Source organism: Nannospalax galili, unplaced genomic scaffold (genome assembly GCF_000622305.1).
Source record: "Nannospalax galili isolate Female #2095 unplaced genomic scaffold, S.galili_v1.0 scaffold113, whole genome shotgun sequence".
Lineage (NCBI taxonomy): Eukaryota > Metazoa > Chordata > Mammalia > Rodentia > Spalacidae > Nannospalax > Nannospalax galili.
Window position 1 is genome coordinate 6,752,082 of NW_008335444.1, and position 15,322 is coordinate 6,767,403.

Genomic DNA, 15,322 nt, shown 5'->3' on the forward strand with positions numbered 1-15,322 from the left:
AACCTGGGTTTTCTGCCAGTGCTCTTAACCACTGAGCCATCTCTCCAGCCCTACTAGTTAGTTTTTGAGACAGTCTCACTCTGCAGTCCAGGCTGGCCTTGAAATTTTAACACTCCTCTTGCCTCAGCCCCCAAGTGCTGGGATTACCAGCATGAGCTACCGCACCAGCATGAGTTGGTAATTCATGAGCTAGGTAAGAGGTAATAGGGTTGATGATCTCCTATGTAAGTGTGTATATATGAAGGCTGTGATCACAGCTCGTGGTAGAGGACTTGCCTAGCACATGCAAGGCCCTGGAATTGACCCACTAGTACTAAAAAAAATCCAGAATGTAAATGTGTATGTTTTTAAATTTCTATGATGACAATTTTTTGAATGAGTGTGTCATGTAATGGCCACAGGCCACCAATTTCCAAGCTGTACTCTAGACCTTCCTGAATGTCTCTGGTGGTACCTTGTCTTCACTCTATCTGGGTGGCCTGGGGACAGGGGCACAAGAAGGGAGGAAGGAGACAGCTTGGGTAGGACTTGGAAGATGGTCACCATCACTCCCAAGCATAGGCTCTTGGGATCTGGTTAGATCCCGTGAATGGATATATTACCCACAAGCAGGGTGGCAAGGCAGGGGTGTGGGGCAGAGTGGGCTCTATTTGCCTTCTTTTTTCTGGTTGGTTATCATCCACAACATTACTCTACTGAAGCCCTGTTGTCTTCCCAGCTTCTGAAGTGCCTCATATACACAATCATCTATCTTTCCAACCTGGGAGGCAGGCATGCCTTGAGACACAAATGAGGAAACAGGCATCTAAAACCAAGCACCGTGCCCAGATCACACAGCATGTGAGTAGCAGAGTCCAGGGCTGCTGAGGAGCAGTGGGAAGAGCCTGTTATGGGCTTTGCAGGTCTCTGTTGACATTATGATAAATAAGTGTATTCCCCTGAGGTTCTGAGTAGTCAGTAGGTAGTTTTGTGGGCCTGCTCCTTAACTCCAAGTTTGCTGGCCTGAAGAGCACTGTTAAGGTAATAGAGATTCTTGAATACGTTTTAGGCAGTTGATATGCCCTAGGGAAACTTGGACCTCCCCATCACTGTATGACAACTACACAGTCCACGTGAACTAGGAACAATGACTTGAGGACTTATATTTGATCTGAATTCTGCTTTAATTTTGCTGAGTGATCTCCAGGCCAGACTTTTCCCTCTCTGATCTTCAGACTGGACCTCTGATCACCAAACCAAAGTTATCTCCTATGCCACCTCACCACGTTGTGAGACTTGGCTCCCTTAGCAAGCTCCTGGAGAAGACACAGGGAAGGAGGGTCACTGCTCCGAGAAGCATCCCAAGCTCTCACTGGGTTGGAGATTGAACACCGGGGAAGAGAGAGCAGCAGAAGCAAGGCACTTGTTAGGAGGACCTCAACAAACCAGTGCTGGACCCAGTGACCCGCCGAGTCTGAGCAGGCAGAGGTGCTTCCTCGGCCTTTTCTTTCATTCATTTGGCTTGTTTTCCAAACCTCAGTCAAATAGTCTCTCCAGAGCAGCAGCAGCAGGAAACATTATTAGTGAGCCGTTAGTGGGTATCGGGTGTGGATGAGGTCTGTGGAGTTTTGGCTGCCAAATAAAGACTTTATTGTTGTCATTCCTCCTTTCCCAAGCGCCCTCCCTCTCTGCTCTCTTCCCTCCTCCTCTCTGCCTCCCCCTCCCTTCAGTGGGCCCCTCCCTCCCCTAACCTAACCTCCCCACCCCAGTAGGAGCTGGTGGAAGAAAGTAGGCAGACACACACAGGCACGCACCACTGGGAGACCAGAACTTCTAGCTGGCTCTCTGTTGCCACAGCTCCACCAAAGGGTAGGGAGGAAGAGGAGGACTGCCCCAGAGTCCAGAGGAGAGGCAGGTGTGTGCAGGTAAGCACAGGCAGTGGGAAGAAGACTGAAGGCTGGAAGGCTCCTTCCCCCAGGGGTTTCCTCTGGCTCTGTCTTTTCCTCATCCCCCTCCTTTCTTTCCTTCCCATTTTTCCCCTCCAAAGACTTCAAATTAAGCCACCTTGTCTCTTATCTACTCCCTGTTCTCTCTTTAGCATCCTATACCCCCGTGCTTGCTTGCTGCTAAAGTTAAACTTTCTTGGTACAAATGTTTGTTGCAGCATGGAGAGCTATGTCGCACACAGAATTTCAACAGATCAGGTGTTGCCATAGAAACCAGACACTAGAACCCAACCAGTTCTCTACATTTTTCATGTACTGTCACATGGCTGAACACACACACACACACACACACACACACACACACACACACAGGATCTTGTCTCTCACCCTCTCACATGCTTCCCCAGCTGCAGGAGCAAAGACAAAGTGTGTCCTCCCGCTGAGACAGCACAGCCAGAAGAAAATCATGTGTCTTGGCTGAGCAGAGAGGAGATGAGCAAGCAGGAGATTTGCTTCCTTCTTTTGAGCTTAATTGGATAGGAGGGAGAGAAAAAGTGGCTCTCAACCTTCTCAGCAGCCTGAATTCTTATCTCCTTGGTCCAAACCACTTGGTTTTTGCAAAGAAAGAAAAGAAGTCTACCTAGGCTGGAAGTCTTGGCAATCCTAATTCCAAATTATTGGTTTTCCTTGTTCTTGCAGGTAGGCAGAAAAACATTTCTTTTTGAAGTTATTCTGAAATTACTCTGACCATTCAGTTGGTAAAGGGGCTTTGCAATAGAGGAGGGGGAGCAGGAGGAGAAACTGAACCCTGTTTCCATAGCTCCCTCTTCAACAATAGAGAGGTCCCATGGCAGCAGGCAGGGTAAGGCAGGGCAAAGTACCAAGCATAACTGGTCTTCAAAAGCTCCTGGGCAGGAAGTAAGGGGAGAAATGGGTGGTATGGGAGGTTTGTTTAAAACATATGGCTGAACACTCACTACAGACCCACAAAATGGGGTCTATCCAGGGCTGAGACTCTCCTTGTATTCACTGCAGAACTGTGTGGCTTCCTGGAAAAGGAGCCTCAAGGTCCCAAAAGTGGGGAGTGGGAGTGACCATGGAGGAAATAGGGGCAATATCCTATAATCACCCCTGACCATCATCCTTGAAAGTTCAAATAGCCATATTCCCAGAGACTATTCTAGAAAGAAAGTCCCCTGAACACGACGCTCCAATGAGTTGACATTTCCTTTTACCTGCTAGGCTGCCTGCCTCCGGCACCCAGAAACTGGTCTCTGTCCCTTCCAGATTCCCTTCCTCCTGCCCCCAGCTCTGTCCTGGGGGGCTTTCTCAGAGAATGGACTGTTTGATGATAAGTTTCCCACCCACCTTCACCTCCTTGAAGGGCTGCTCCAGTTATTTGCCCCTTCAACACTGGAAGAAGCAAAAAAAAAAACAGACTGGGAAAAGCCTAGATCTCAGTGGGACCTGCAGCCAGCAGAGAGGAGAGACATGTTCCTAGTGTGGTTCCCAGCTACAAAGGGAAAGGAGTTGCTCTGAGTCAAAGTATCAGTACCTATACTATAAGAAGGATCCCTACCCTCCACAATGAGGGCACGGGAACTGCTACCCAACCAGGCTGAAGGGAAAAAGACCCATTGCTTTAAAATAATAGCAGCCATCCTTATTACTCAATGAACACTCACTCTGCACATTTAACCCTCACAACACCCAATAAGAAGTCAGTTAGAGATGCAGCTCTGCACAAAGTCCTCGCTTTGAGTCCTAGGACCACAAAAAAGCAGTCAGTGTGCTCATTTTATAGAAAATAAGATTTGTGCAGTGGTACCCCGCTAAATAGTTGCAGGGTATCTATAACCATACTAAAACCACACTCAGCCTCAGACAGATTCTTCTTGGCTTTTGTCAAGAGTTAAGGATTCTGGGGAGAGAGGTAGACAGGTGAATATGATATGCAGCAGGGTATCAGGGGATCTCTCTCTGTCTCTGTCTCTCTCTCTCTCTCTCTCTCTCTCTCTCTCTCTCTCTCTTCCTCATCCCTCAGAATAGGAGCTTACTCTTTGAGGCTAGTCCCCTAAAACCATAAAAACCTTCATTCTGTTTACATTTGCCTTGTGCACACTGAGGAGACAGCTGGTCACTCTGCAATAGTGTTAGACTTGTATCAGTACCTATACTATAGGTATAGGTACTTTGGGCAAACTGGATGCCAGCTCCTTTCTCTGTAACAATGGGTGGACACCCCCAACTTTCCCTGTTTCCAGCTGCACTCTGGGCTGCAGGGAGACATGAAGCAGCATGTGGCTTCAGAAGTCTAACTTTGGGGGAAGAAGGGAGGGCAGAGCAAGGGTATCCACCAACATGACTCAGGGCAAGGTAGCTGGCCTGTTAAGTCATGAGCAGCCTATGGCGATCAGCTAGACAAGAAATCTGACAAGGAAGAACATTAGTTTACAGTGTGGAGTAACCCTGCCCAACCTTAAGAAGTAATCCAACCTTGGGCTCAACCCAGCCCCAGCCTCTCCTTACAGAATGAAGGGTCATTAAACCTGTTCCCCTGGGCTTGACAGACCCACTGGACCTCAGCCTGGTGCTGCTGTAGTCATTGATGACCCATGGGTTCTTATCTTAGAGGAACAGGACCGTAGGAAGGAGGACCATCCCACTTTAAACTCAGGGAACCTCTCAGTCCACTCTTCTGCAAACAAACTGTCCTTGTCCTTTGCAGTTTGCCTTCTAGAACATGCTTTCAGACACATGAGCTCATCCTGTCCTCACAAAGATGTCAAGCCCAAGGCCCAGGAGCAGAGTCAGAGGCAGGATTCAAGCCCATATCCACAGTATTAGAACTAAAAGTTGAATTGTAAGCTCTCTTAGGAAAGGCTCCTAAACGGAGAGGTGAATGTGCTCTTCCCCTCCATGAAACAGCAGCTTTTTGAGAGCCAGTGTTAGAAAGTGGGACTGTATGAGGTTGGCCGAGGTACCTGGTCAACAAATGTGCATTGACTGAGGGTGAGCAGGGACCAGCAGGGGGTGGGACTTAGGGAAGTATGCTTGCAGAGGCATAAGCAATTTTTAACACACACACACACACACACACACACACACACACACACACACATGCCCCACCCTAAGGGACATGATTGACCAGCACAAAGTCTGGAAGGAGGAGCACAGAACCCTAACTCTGGACTTGTGGGTGGGACTATACATACCACTAGAGTGGGGTTACCTCCAGTCTGACTCAGCTTCTGTCTGCAGCGACCCAGGCTAGCAGAGCATGTCTAGAAAGAATGCTGTGCAGTATGAACTTCCCAGAGGCCTAGGACAGTTGGGCTGTGTAGGAAGGGGTGTGTCTGTGGGGAAGGCCTTGGAAAGGAACCCTTCCCTAGTGCACTTTGCACACAGATCTGCTCTGGCTCAGTCCCAGGACTGAAACAGGGGAGGGATGATCCACTTATCCCAGGAAAACTCCCCTCTTGGCCCCAGGGAGGGAGGGATGTGGCTGAAATCCAGAATGTGAAAAGATCAAAAAGAACTAATGAGAAGATAAGGTAAGTTCCAGAAGGTCTGGCACTAGAGGAAGACCTGGGTGCCCTGTGCCGAAAGGGGGCAGAAAGAACCGACTGGCCTTGCTACTGGTGATGCCCTGACAATAGAGCTTAACACAGAGACACTGAGCCCCCACTCCCACCCCTCAGTAGGCCAACCATCCAAGCCACAGTATCTTACAAGTCAGGCATGGCTGGACCCTCAGGCAAGCTTTGATTGCCCAACTTCACCCATGTCTTGGGTGTGATTTTGGTGACAAGGGCAACAAAGGGAAGCTGACTAGTCTCAGCCTTGGGGCAGGATTTCTCACAGCAGGAGAGTATTTTTGCTTATTTACATAGTTGTGAGTAATTAGTAAACAAAGAGATTTAAAAAAACAAATCAGAATTACAAAAATTGGTACTTTAAAAATGTTTTTAGAATAATAATCCTTTACCCTCTTAATTTCTATGTAAGATGACTTTTGTTTTCAAGAAAATTACAAGCCTTATAAAAATGTTAATTCATAACACACCAGTTATAAATGATGTGGAGTTTAGTAATGAGGATCAAGTTCAAGTGCTGTAAAGAACATGTTTTTTAGTCCTTTCATGGATCCTCATTGTAGATAAGTCAAGAACCTAACTAAAGTTCCTTTGTCACAGAAGGCCTAGGAAAATGCCCTTCAGGATATACTTGAAAGAATTGTCAGACCTAGTCTTATCAGAGACCCCCTCAGATGGGAGAGAGAAATATCAAGCAAGGTGCTTCTGCCTCGCCTGTCCTACCCTCCTTCCCACCCAGGCTACCTCACAAAGCTTACATGTGTATACAGAGGCCCTGGAATACGAGTTTGTCTGTGTGCATAGGAGAGGACTCGTGTGTGTGTGTGTGTGTGTGTGTGTGTGTGTGTGTGTGTGTGTACAAGACTGGTACAGGCTGAGGGCAAAGGGGTATGTGTGTGTGCACACATGTGCACATGTGTAGTATGTGCATGTTACCTGTCACATGCACTCCCTCTAAAGCATCTGACCCAGGAATCTTCAGATGAGGAATTCCTCCCACCTTCCTTTGATCACAGCCAGCAGAATGTAGTCCCTAGAAAATCAAAGGAAGATTTCAAGTTGATATGGGTTCAAAGGGTAGGTGGGAGAAGGCAAGAGGCCTGGGCTGGCAGCCATGATCACAGAGTCCATTTATAAGCTAGGGACACACTCCAGCCTACTCTGTCTTAGAGAACCCCAAGAAGACTGCAACCCTAAAGTCTAGGACAGGCCAATGGACAGCCACAACAGTGAGGAAGATTTAAGGTGAGCCAGTAATGTGATTTGGGAAGAATCTCCAGGGTTGGAAGAAGGTGGTCATAAGGATAGAAGGTATAGGGCACCCTCTCCCTGGACCCTTTCCAGCCCAGGCCAGACGGGGAAGGCCATGGGAGTTGACATCCCCCAAGATGCATCCTGGGTCTTTTGGTATTTCTCCACTTTCAACTCAGCTCCAACCACATGGCTCTATCTAAGGGGTCAGCAGAGCCACCTCCAAACCCCTCCAGCTCCTGATTTCAGTGTCACTGAGGCTAGCCAGAAGTTCTCCCAATACCCTGTCTCAACATAACAAATTCCAAAATATTTGGAGTGACAATACCAGTTCTAAAGAAAGGAGTGTTTTCCTCACGTCTTTCTATTCCTTTCCTGTTTGTTTTCCCAGGAGCCTCTACATCTGGGGAGAAATTCTTGGCATGGCTCATACTGGCAAAGGCCAACACTCTCTGGGCCAAATGCGGGGGGCGGGGGGCAAAGCATGGGCCATCATGGGCTCTCCCTTCCAGGAGAGCTCCTGAATTTTCTTCCTGTGCTTGCTGTCAAATGGCCTCCTGGCCTTGGCAAGCCACTTTTTCCCTCCAGTCTGTTTTATAAACAGTGGGGGATGGACCTGATTGGTGGATTTCAGATCATTTTTAGCAATGAAATGTTTTCTTAAAATGCTTTGTCTAACCACCCCCATTCTGTGCATGTGCGCATGTGTTTCTATCTTTATCTCTCTATAACAAATTTAAAGAACAGATCTGCTTATGCTGGCACAGGATTCACCTGGGGGGATGTCCTTCTTTCTCAGTGTGCCTTTTTAGAGGGGTGCACAGGAATGTAAACACAGTTTGCAACCACTGCTGTATGGAATTAATTTAAAAAGAAAAATCTACTGTTCAAGACTCTGGGCCATAGCCTAATACCTCCCTTTATAAAGGCAGGGAAAGTTTTCTCAGGGGCTAGGGAAGATAAAAGCTGTCCACTGGTTTGGAGGGTAGCTCCATGGCAGAGCACTGCCTAGAGAACCCTCCTTATAAAAGCATCCTTTATAAAGGATGATTTTCTCAAGCTACAACTGGAGTGAGGTGGGCCACTGAGGTGAAGGGTCTCCAAGGTTCTCATGTTCTCCCAAGAAGCAGAATCCATGGCATGGCTAGGCCTCTGGCAGGGGCTCCATAGCCCTGGATCCCTCGTCTGCTCTACAGGTCCTTGGCTCGGCCCCTCTCCCCGGGAGCTAGTCTTGAGGAGCCCTACTACGGAGAAATACCATCGATTCCAGAAGCCCCATGAGCTAACGACTACCTGTCCTCCCTGCAGGTACATCACCTGGATCATGAGGTCATCCCTCTGCTGGCTCCTTCCACTTCTCATCTTGGCCTCAGTGGCCCAAGGCCAGTTAACAAGACAACCAAAACCTGGGGCCAGGCGTAAGCCCAGGCCAAGGCCCACACCCAGCTTTCCTCAGCCCCATGAGCCAGCAGAGCCTACAGACCTGCCTCCACCCCTCCCTCCTGGCCCTCCATCTGTCTTCCCTGATTGTCCTCGGGAATGCTACTGCCCTGCTGATTTCCCATCGGCCCTCTACTGTGACAGCCGCAACCTGCGAAAGGTCCCTGTCATTCCACCCCGTATCCATTACCTCTACCTGCAGAACAACTTCATCACTGACCTCCCTGTGGAGTCCTTCAAGAATGCCACAGGCCTGAGGTGGATTAACCTGGACAACAACCGAATTCGCAAGGTGGACCAGAGGGTGCTGGAGAAGCTCCCCAGTCTGTCATTCCTCTACATGGAGAAGAACCAGCTGGAAGAGGTCCCCTCAGCTCTGCCCCGGAACCTGGAACAGCTGAGGCTGAGCCAGAACCACATCTCCAGGATCCCGCCTGGCGTCTTCAGCAAACTAGAGAACCTGCTGCTTCTGGATCTGCAGCACAACCGGCTGAGTGATGGTGTCTTCAAGCCTGACACCTTCCATGGTCTCAAGAACCTCATGCAGCTCAATCTGGCCCACAACATCCTGAGAAAGATGCCACCCAAGGTCCCCTCAGCCATTCATCAGCTCTACCTGGACAGCAACAAGATTGAGACCATCCCCAATGGATACTTCAAGGGCTTCCCCAACCTTGCCTTCATCCGGATGAACTACAACAAACTGTCAGATCGGGGACTCCCCAAGAACTCCTTCAACATCTCCAACTTGCTTGTGCTCCACCTGTCACACAACAAGATCAGCAACGTGCCAGCCATCAGCAACAAACTGGAACATCTATACCTCAACAACAACAATATTGAGAGTATGTGGGAGTGGGGCCAGGGCCAGGTCATGGGGGGAAGGCAGAGACTCAGTACCTCTACCTTTTCTCAGGAGCACCGGGGTGGGGAAATGAGAAGCATCCACTAGAATGGGGGTGTAGCCTTGTGGTAGACCTCCTTCTAGCATGCATAGGGCCGCAGGTTCTATCCTCAGCACTAAAAAAATTATACTCATTTTGACTCTGGTCTTCAAATCTTAGCCTTACTATTTGCTGCATCTGTATAACCTTGAAAAGATATTTGACCTCTATGGAATGTTTCCTTGCCTGCAAAATGAGGATGGTAACAATGCCTTCTAGCACAAGGCTGATAGGACAATTTGCTCATTTAATATTGAAAGCACAAGGTTTTTTTCCTCCACATCTCATCAGCACCGGTTTCTCTGGCTTCTGCATCTGTAATAGGATAGACATCGAAAATACTGCTGGACAGTCTCCTAAAAGTAGAAAAGAAACCTCAAAATGTTCACTGTGGCATGTCCTGGGGCTGCCCACTGCAAAAGAAGCCAACAACAGCCACGTGGCAGGGAACTTTTTCCCAAATCTGAGCCTTGGTTTTGAGAAGTCTATAAAAGGATCCAGAGAGGCAGCTATATATTCAGGGCATACAGCTGGTAAAGATGGAGCAGCTTGGGGCAAGTTGTTCATGTGCTTTCTGAGTCTAGATGATAGATTGCAATGTTCAGTTGAATAAAACAGTGGTTTAAAAGAGAATTCTGAGCTTGGGATGTCAAATGGAGCCTAGGATATGAGGCTGGGAACCTCAGTTTTGCTTCAATAAAAGTGTCAGGTCAGGCATGGTGGTTCATATGTGGAATCCCAGCTCTTAGGAGGCAGAGATGGGAGGATCAGAAAGAAGTTCAAGGTCAGCCTTGCCTACATAGAAAGTTCAAAGCAATTTTGGCATGAGATTATGTCTCAAAAAAATAAATGTAAAGTGGGCATGGTGGCACATGCCTGTAATCCCAACCCTCTAGTGACTAAGGCAAGAGGATAGAGAGAGAATTCAAGACCAACCTGGGGGATTGGGAGGGGGGAGAGCCAGCTCTGAGTAGAGCACCAGCAGAAAGATTCAGAAATAGAAGAAAGAGTATTTTCTGGTCCTTGAATAAAACAGTTCTTACAAGGAATGCAGCAGTTGATCATCCATTGTAAATCATTTACAAATGAGTAAACCATCCCTGACGGTTAGGCGACCCATCTGTGGTCACACCTTCCCAAAGTCAGTCTGTCCAGAGAACTATAGAGTCGGCACCCTTAATTGCCTTTGCCTTCTCCTTCATCACCGTGCTGCCCCGTACTCTGCAGCTGACTTCTCCCCTTCTTTCTCCATAGAAATCAACGGGACACAGATTTGCCCCAACAACCTAGTGGCCTTCCATGACTTCTCCTCGGATCTGGAGAATGTACCCCACCTGCGTTACCTGCGGCTGGACGGGAACTTTCTGAAGCCACCCATCCCACTAGACCTCATGATGTGCTTCCGCCTCCTGCAGTCTGTGGTCATCTAGGCCTTGCCTAGGACTGGACCTCCTCCAATGGCACTTGAAGGCTGATGGCCCAGGCTCTGATGTTCACCATTTTCCTCTGCTTCCCTCTCTTGCTCCCAGCCTTACCTTTTCTGAAGATGGGAATTGCCATGTGCTCTGGTACAGCTCTAAAGCAAGACTTTCCAACTAGTTCAAAGGTTCCCCTACTGCCCAAACTTGTGGTCGTCTTTTGTCTCCCTTTGTTTTAGAAACACAGCTCTAGACAACAGACACACCCCTCCACTCTCCAGGAAAGGCTGAGCCATGGACTGACATCTAATCTTGGTCCTGACCAAGTAAGAAGCAGCAGATAGTCTGGGACATCCCAGAGGTGAACTTTGGAAAGTTCTGCCGGGGACCTCTCCATCTTGGACAGCTCTGCCTGAAAGAGGCTAAGACCCAGCTCTCCCAGCCCTCCTCGTCCAAGGATCCTTTCTTCCAAAACTGCTGCTCTGCCACCTTGTTCCCTGGCCCCAGATATTGCCCTGCTCTTACTGGCCCACATTCTCCAGGAAGGAAGTATGAGGGAATGACTGAGATGGGGTGGAGTTTCAGGGTTCCCTAGAAGCATGGGTATCTGGCCATCTCAGCCCCTCCCTCTATTGCCTTCTTCCTATTCCAGGGCAAACAGCACACAGACTCTTGACTGGGCCTCAGAAAGGAACAGCCAAGGAGAAGAGTGACTCAAGGAACTAGAATTTAACTAGTGGATGATGGCTGGGGGTCAAAGCCCCAGAATGGGTCTGTGTGGATGTAGATGAGTCCTGCAGTCACCCTTACCTAAACTTAACAAGAGACCCAAGGCCCTGGGGAACAGTGTTCACAGTGGAGGGTCAAAGGGCACCATATGTTTTCTATTATGTGAGTGACCCAGTCATTCCCAACGCCTAAGGGTAGTTCTTAAGAAATAGAGAAGAAGGGGAGGAGTACCTGGAAATCTCCCAGAAGCCTCTTCCACATTGGGAACTAGCCTTCATCTCTAAGACAGACACTTCAGTGACACCTGGTGGCTGATGAGGGTCACAGCTGGTTCTACTCCTTGGGGTGATAATGCAAACTGCTTCCAGCTCCAAAGAGCCAGGGGTGGCTGCAGTATGGCTCTCTCTCTCCTACCATGTCTAGGGGAAGGGCAGAAGCAGGGACTCATTCCCATCATAAGCAGGGACTCATTCCCATCATAAGCAATCACAAATAAGAAACTTTGGGAAGTCCAAGGGAGGCTACAGTTTGACTTTGGCCTTGTCAGGTCCTTTTAGCTCTCAGCTTCCACACCTGTAAACCCCAACAGTAGCTGGGATGCTCCTCCAAAGTCCCCTCAGAGCTTGTGTTCCATGTCTGTGCACCCCACCCTAAAGCATACCCAATGCAGGACAAGTCCTAATATTCCCTCCCTTGTAGTAATTTATTCCCTGCATGGACTGCCCCTAGCCCTGGAAGCTTCCTCCCTCTCCTTACCTGGCCCAGGTAAGCAACTTGGCAGGTTTCCAAGTGGAACCTGGGCTGCTGGACTTCCCTTTCCCTTTGCCTCTCTAGAGGGCATACTGCCCTCCAATTTCCTGAGCGTGTATAATGGTGGGAAGTATGGGGAAGAGGGGTTTCTGGAAGCAAGTGAAACAGCCTCCCAGCCCCCCCCACCCTACCCCCGCATTCTGGTGGGGAAAGCTTTGGAGGTTTTTACATCTCCCCAGGAACAGTAGCACACAACAGTTTTTAAGAAATTGGATTAAGCTGGGCCTCTAATGTCCAGAATCCCTTTTATATTCCTGCTTACCTTTCGCTTTCGCTTATTATAGACAACAGGGCCCATTTCACCATAGCCTCCTCCTCCCCTGCTTCATTCATCCAGTTGCAGCTGGTTTCTCCAAGGCTCCTGCTTCAAGTCAATACGTTAATATGGCTAAAAGCAACTGGTGCTACGGCCTGGACAAGACCCTCCTGCACCTGCTTACAACTTCCACCCCTTCAGTGAGGCCTTTGGGAAGCACAGCTCCTGCGGCTTCCTGGGTGGGGATGGTGTCTGAGCCCATAGTCCTGAACAACAGTCATACCATCACCATCCCATTATCCCATCCAGAATGTGCCAGCTTCCTCTACTCTCTCTGCCTCATTCAGCCAGAGGGGTTAGATTTACACTGGCTTTACAGGAGCATCCCGCAGCCTTCTTATACACACAATGTGCTGGTTCCCTTGGGGTTTAGCAAGTCCCTCAGTGCTACTGGCATCTACATCTGCAGGTGCATGGATGGGTATGTATGTGTGCTCTGTACATGTATCTATTCTCTTGAAGACCATGTTAACTTTGTGAAACAATTCATTTCATACATTTCAACAAGCTTCACAGCAGAGGAAATAAAGTCATATGGAAAATACCCTGCATAAGCCTGACAATGTACGCAGGTCCAGGTCAAGAATAATACCTTAAAGCTATTTTACCACCCTGGCCCTCACTCCCTACATCTTACTTGCCGAGAAGATGGGCAAAGAAAATATCTTATTCTTAAGACACTCCTTAGAGAGCTATCCCAAAGTTTATACTTAGCGAGCATCCCCTAAATGCATACCCTTCATGAAAACTGATTCCTAGTTAGACCAGAAATCTAACTGCTCCCTTTGAAATTGAAATGGTCAGGTTCTTTGAACCCACAGATACTGAACTGTGGAGTTTCTCGTGCTCAGAACCAAGGCTGAAACAGTAAGATTCATTGGCACTTTTTCTGCCTAAATAAAGCTTACAGACTAATTAGGGAAATGCAGTGTGTGCAGGAAAAGCCTAGGGCAGACAGCGAAGAACCAAGTCATCTAGAAAGGTCTACAGACCACATAGAAGTCCACAAAGGACCCGAACTGCTACCCAGACTCTCTCTTGAGAGGAAACTTGGCTCCAGAAAGGGATTCTGGACCCTCTAGGCCTAGGCAGTCTTGTGTAGGATGAAAACTGTCAAATATCCTGGCCTCTCCCAACCTACCTGCTAAACAATGCCCATCCTCCACTTCAGTTGGACTCTGCAGGCTTTCAGGGGACATCAACTGTGTGCCAGGTCCCAGCTAAGAATTCAAGGATGGGCGATAAATATATGCCCTGGAGGAATTCATAACTTGGTAAGGGGTGGAGGTAGAATCCACAAATTTCTTTCTTTAGTGTAATATTGTTATAAATAAACAGCTCAGAGGATACCTTTCCACCTCTGCGTGGGGGAATTCCGGGAAAGGCTCACTCCAACTGGCTCTGAGGGATCTTATTTTGCCAGATATGAGAAGGGGGCGGGAAGCACATAACTTGGAGGGAAACAGCATTCGCAAAAAGGTAGCCAGGCTGGGGTTTATGTGTGTGTCCATGTGTCCGAGAAAGAGGAAAGAAAGGGTTGGGTTCTCGTTCTGGTCTAGGGTGGTTACAAACCCTCAAGGAATATCCATCCCTGTAGCCTAAAAAGCAGGAGGGTTCCTGAACTTCCCGTCCTGTCTCTCTCCCTGCCCATAACAGGGCAGCCAACGGGCTAAGATGGCCAGACTGGTGTCCACACGGCCGGCCACGTCCGTTCCAGCAGCATGCCTTGTGCCAGGCTCGCGCAGTGGGGAGGGCTGCATGCCTGCTAGCTGCTTCCCACACAGGTCCACGTCCACGAACACCCACAAATCCAGGGGAATGACAACAAGCTTGAGAAGGCTGGAATAGAAGCTAGGAGAAGGTGTAGGACCGGAGGCTGCATCTCAAGACGGCTGCTGCAGGGGAGGGCGCTGGAGTGGGGCTGCGCATGCATGGTGCCAGGTTGGCAGCAGGCCTGGAGACGGCCAGGTGCTGCCGTGCAGGGCCTTCAGAAGTGTGGTGGGGTTGTGTGGCCTCGACTGGAGAGAAGGGTGGGGAGCAAGTGGCAAGGAGAGTGAATGAATAGTGTCATTAGCATTTCTTGCAGGGATAAACGGTGTATGGTGGGGTGGGGATGCGCTCTTGGCTGACTGTGGAATCAGAGGGTCTCTGGAAGAACAAAATGGAGGGCACAGTTCGCCAAATGTGCCATCTGCTTCGAGCGAGGACGTCCTCCTGGCTCCAGGCTCTATCTCCCTCCACCCAAGAGAGCCTCCAATGCTGTCATTGGCCAGGTAGGGACCCTCCAGGACACAGGAATAGCCTGTGGTATGGTAGGGGAGTCTTGGGTTGCAAGAAGCCCCTTCCCACACCCAGCACCAGCTGAGGCCCCCCTTGGGGCCTATTAGGTCTGCCCGGTTCACCTGGCATCCCACGCTAGGGATGAGATCTAACAAGGCCATCTGTTCTGAAGGCACAGAGCCACGTGGCCTCAAGATTCCTGAGATGAAGTTGAAAAAAATGTGAGTCATATGAACCCAGAAAATACACTGGGCCAACACTCAGGAAATGCAGGGGCTGGCCTTGGTTCGCGTGACCTTGGACCGATCACCTCCCTGCTCTGGCGCTCTACGTTTCCTCCTCTACAATAAGGAGTTTGGAAAAGATTTTCAGGAGGCCACCCAGCTGGGATGCAGGATGTGGCTGGTATGAGGAAGAGAGGAGGGAGTGGGGAGCATCACTAGGCAGAAGTCAGGATTACAGACCAGCAGAATCTTGGTGACCTTCTCCATTGCCTACCCCAGGCTAAATGGTACAAAGTAAAGAGGAGTCTCCTGGGAAGTGGGAGGGAGGGAGGGTTTGGGTTGCCAGGCCAGAGGCCCTGCACAGTAGCACAATGCCTTGGGTGTTCATA

The 15,322-nt window shown here is 49.2% G+C and overlaps 1 protein-coding gene across 2 annotated transcripts; it reads left to right on the forward strand.

The window, feature by feature from the left end:
- Positions 1-1,749: 1,749 nt before the first annotated feature.
- Prelp (proline and arginine rich end leucine rich repeat protein) lies at positions 1,750-12,980 on the forward strand. 2 transcript variants are annotated; one of them, XM_008830357.3, is made up of 3 exons: positions 1,750-1,904; positions 8,081-9,057; positions 10,411-12,980. In XM_008830357.3, the coding sequence occupies exons 2-3, from the start codon at positions 8,097-8,099 to the stop codon at positions 10,584-10,586; spliced, it is 1,137 nt and encodes a 378-aa protein (XP_008828579.1). In that variant the 5' UTR covers positions 1,750-1,904; positions 8,081-8,096; the 3' UTR covers positions 10,587-12,980. The 2 variants fall into 2 exon arrangements, with proteins under 2 accessions (XP_008828579.1, XP_029418046.1); XM_029562186.1 differs by having other exon boundaries at positions 1,754-1,894.
- Positions 12,981-15,322: the final 2,342 nt, after the last annotated feature.

Coding starts and splice junctions, on each gene's coding strand:
- Prelp (XM_008830357.3), top strand. CDS start 8,097: ATGAGGTCATCCCTCTGCTGGCTCCTTCCACTTCTCATCTTGGCCTCA. Junction 9,058..10,410: donor CAACAACAACAATATTGAGA/GTATGTGGGAGT, acceptor CTTTCTCCATAG/AAATCAACGGGACACAGATT.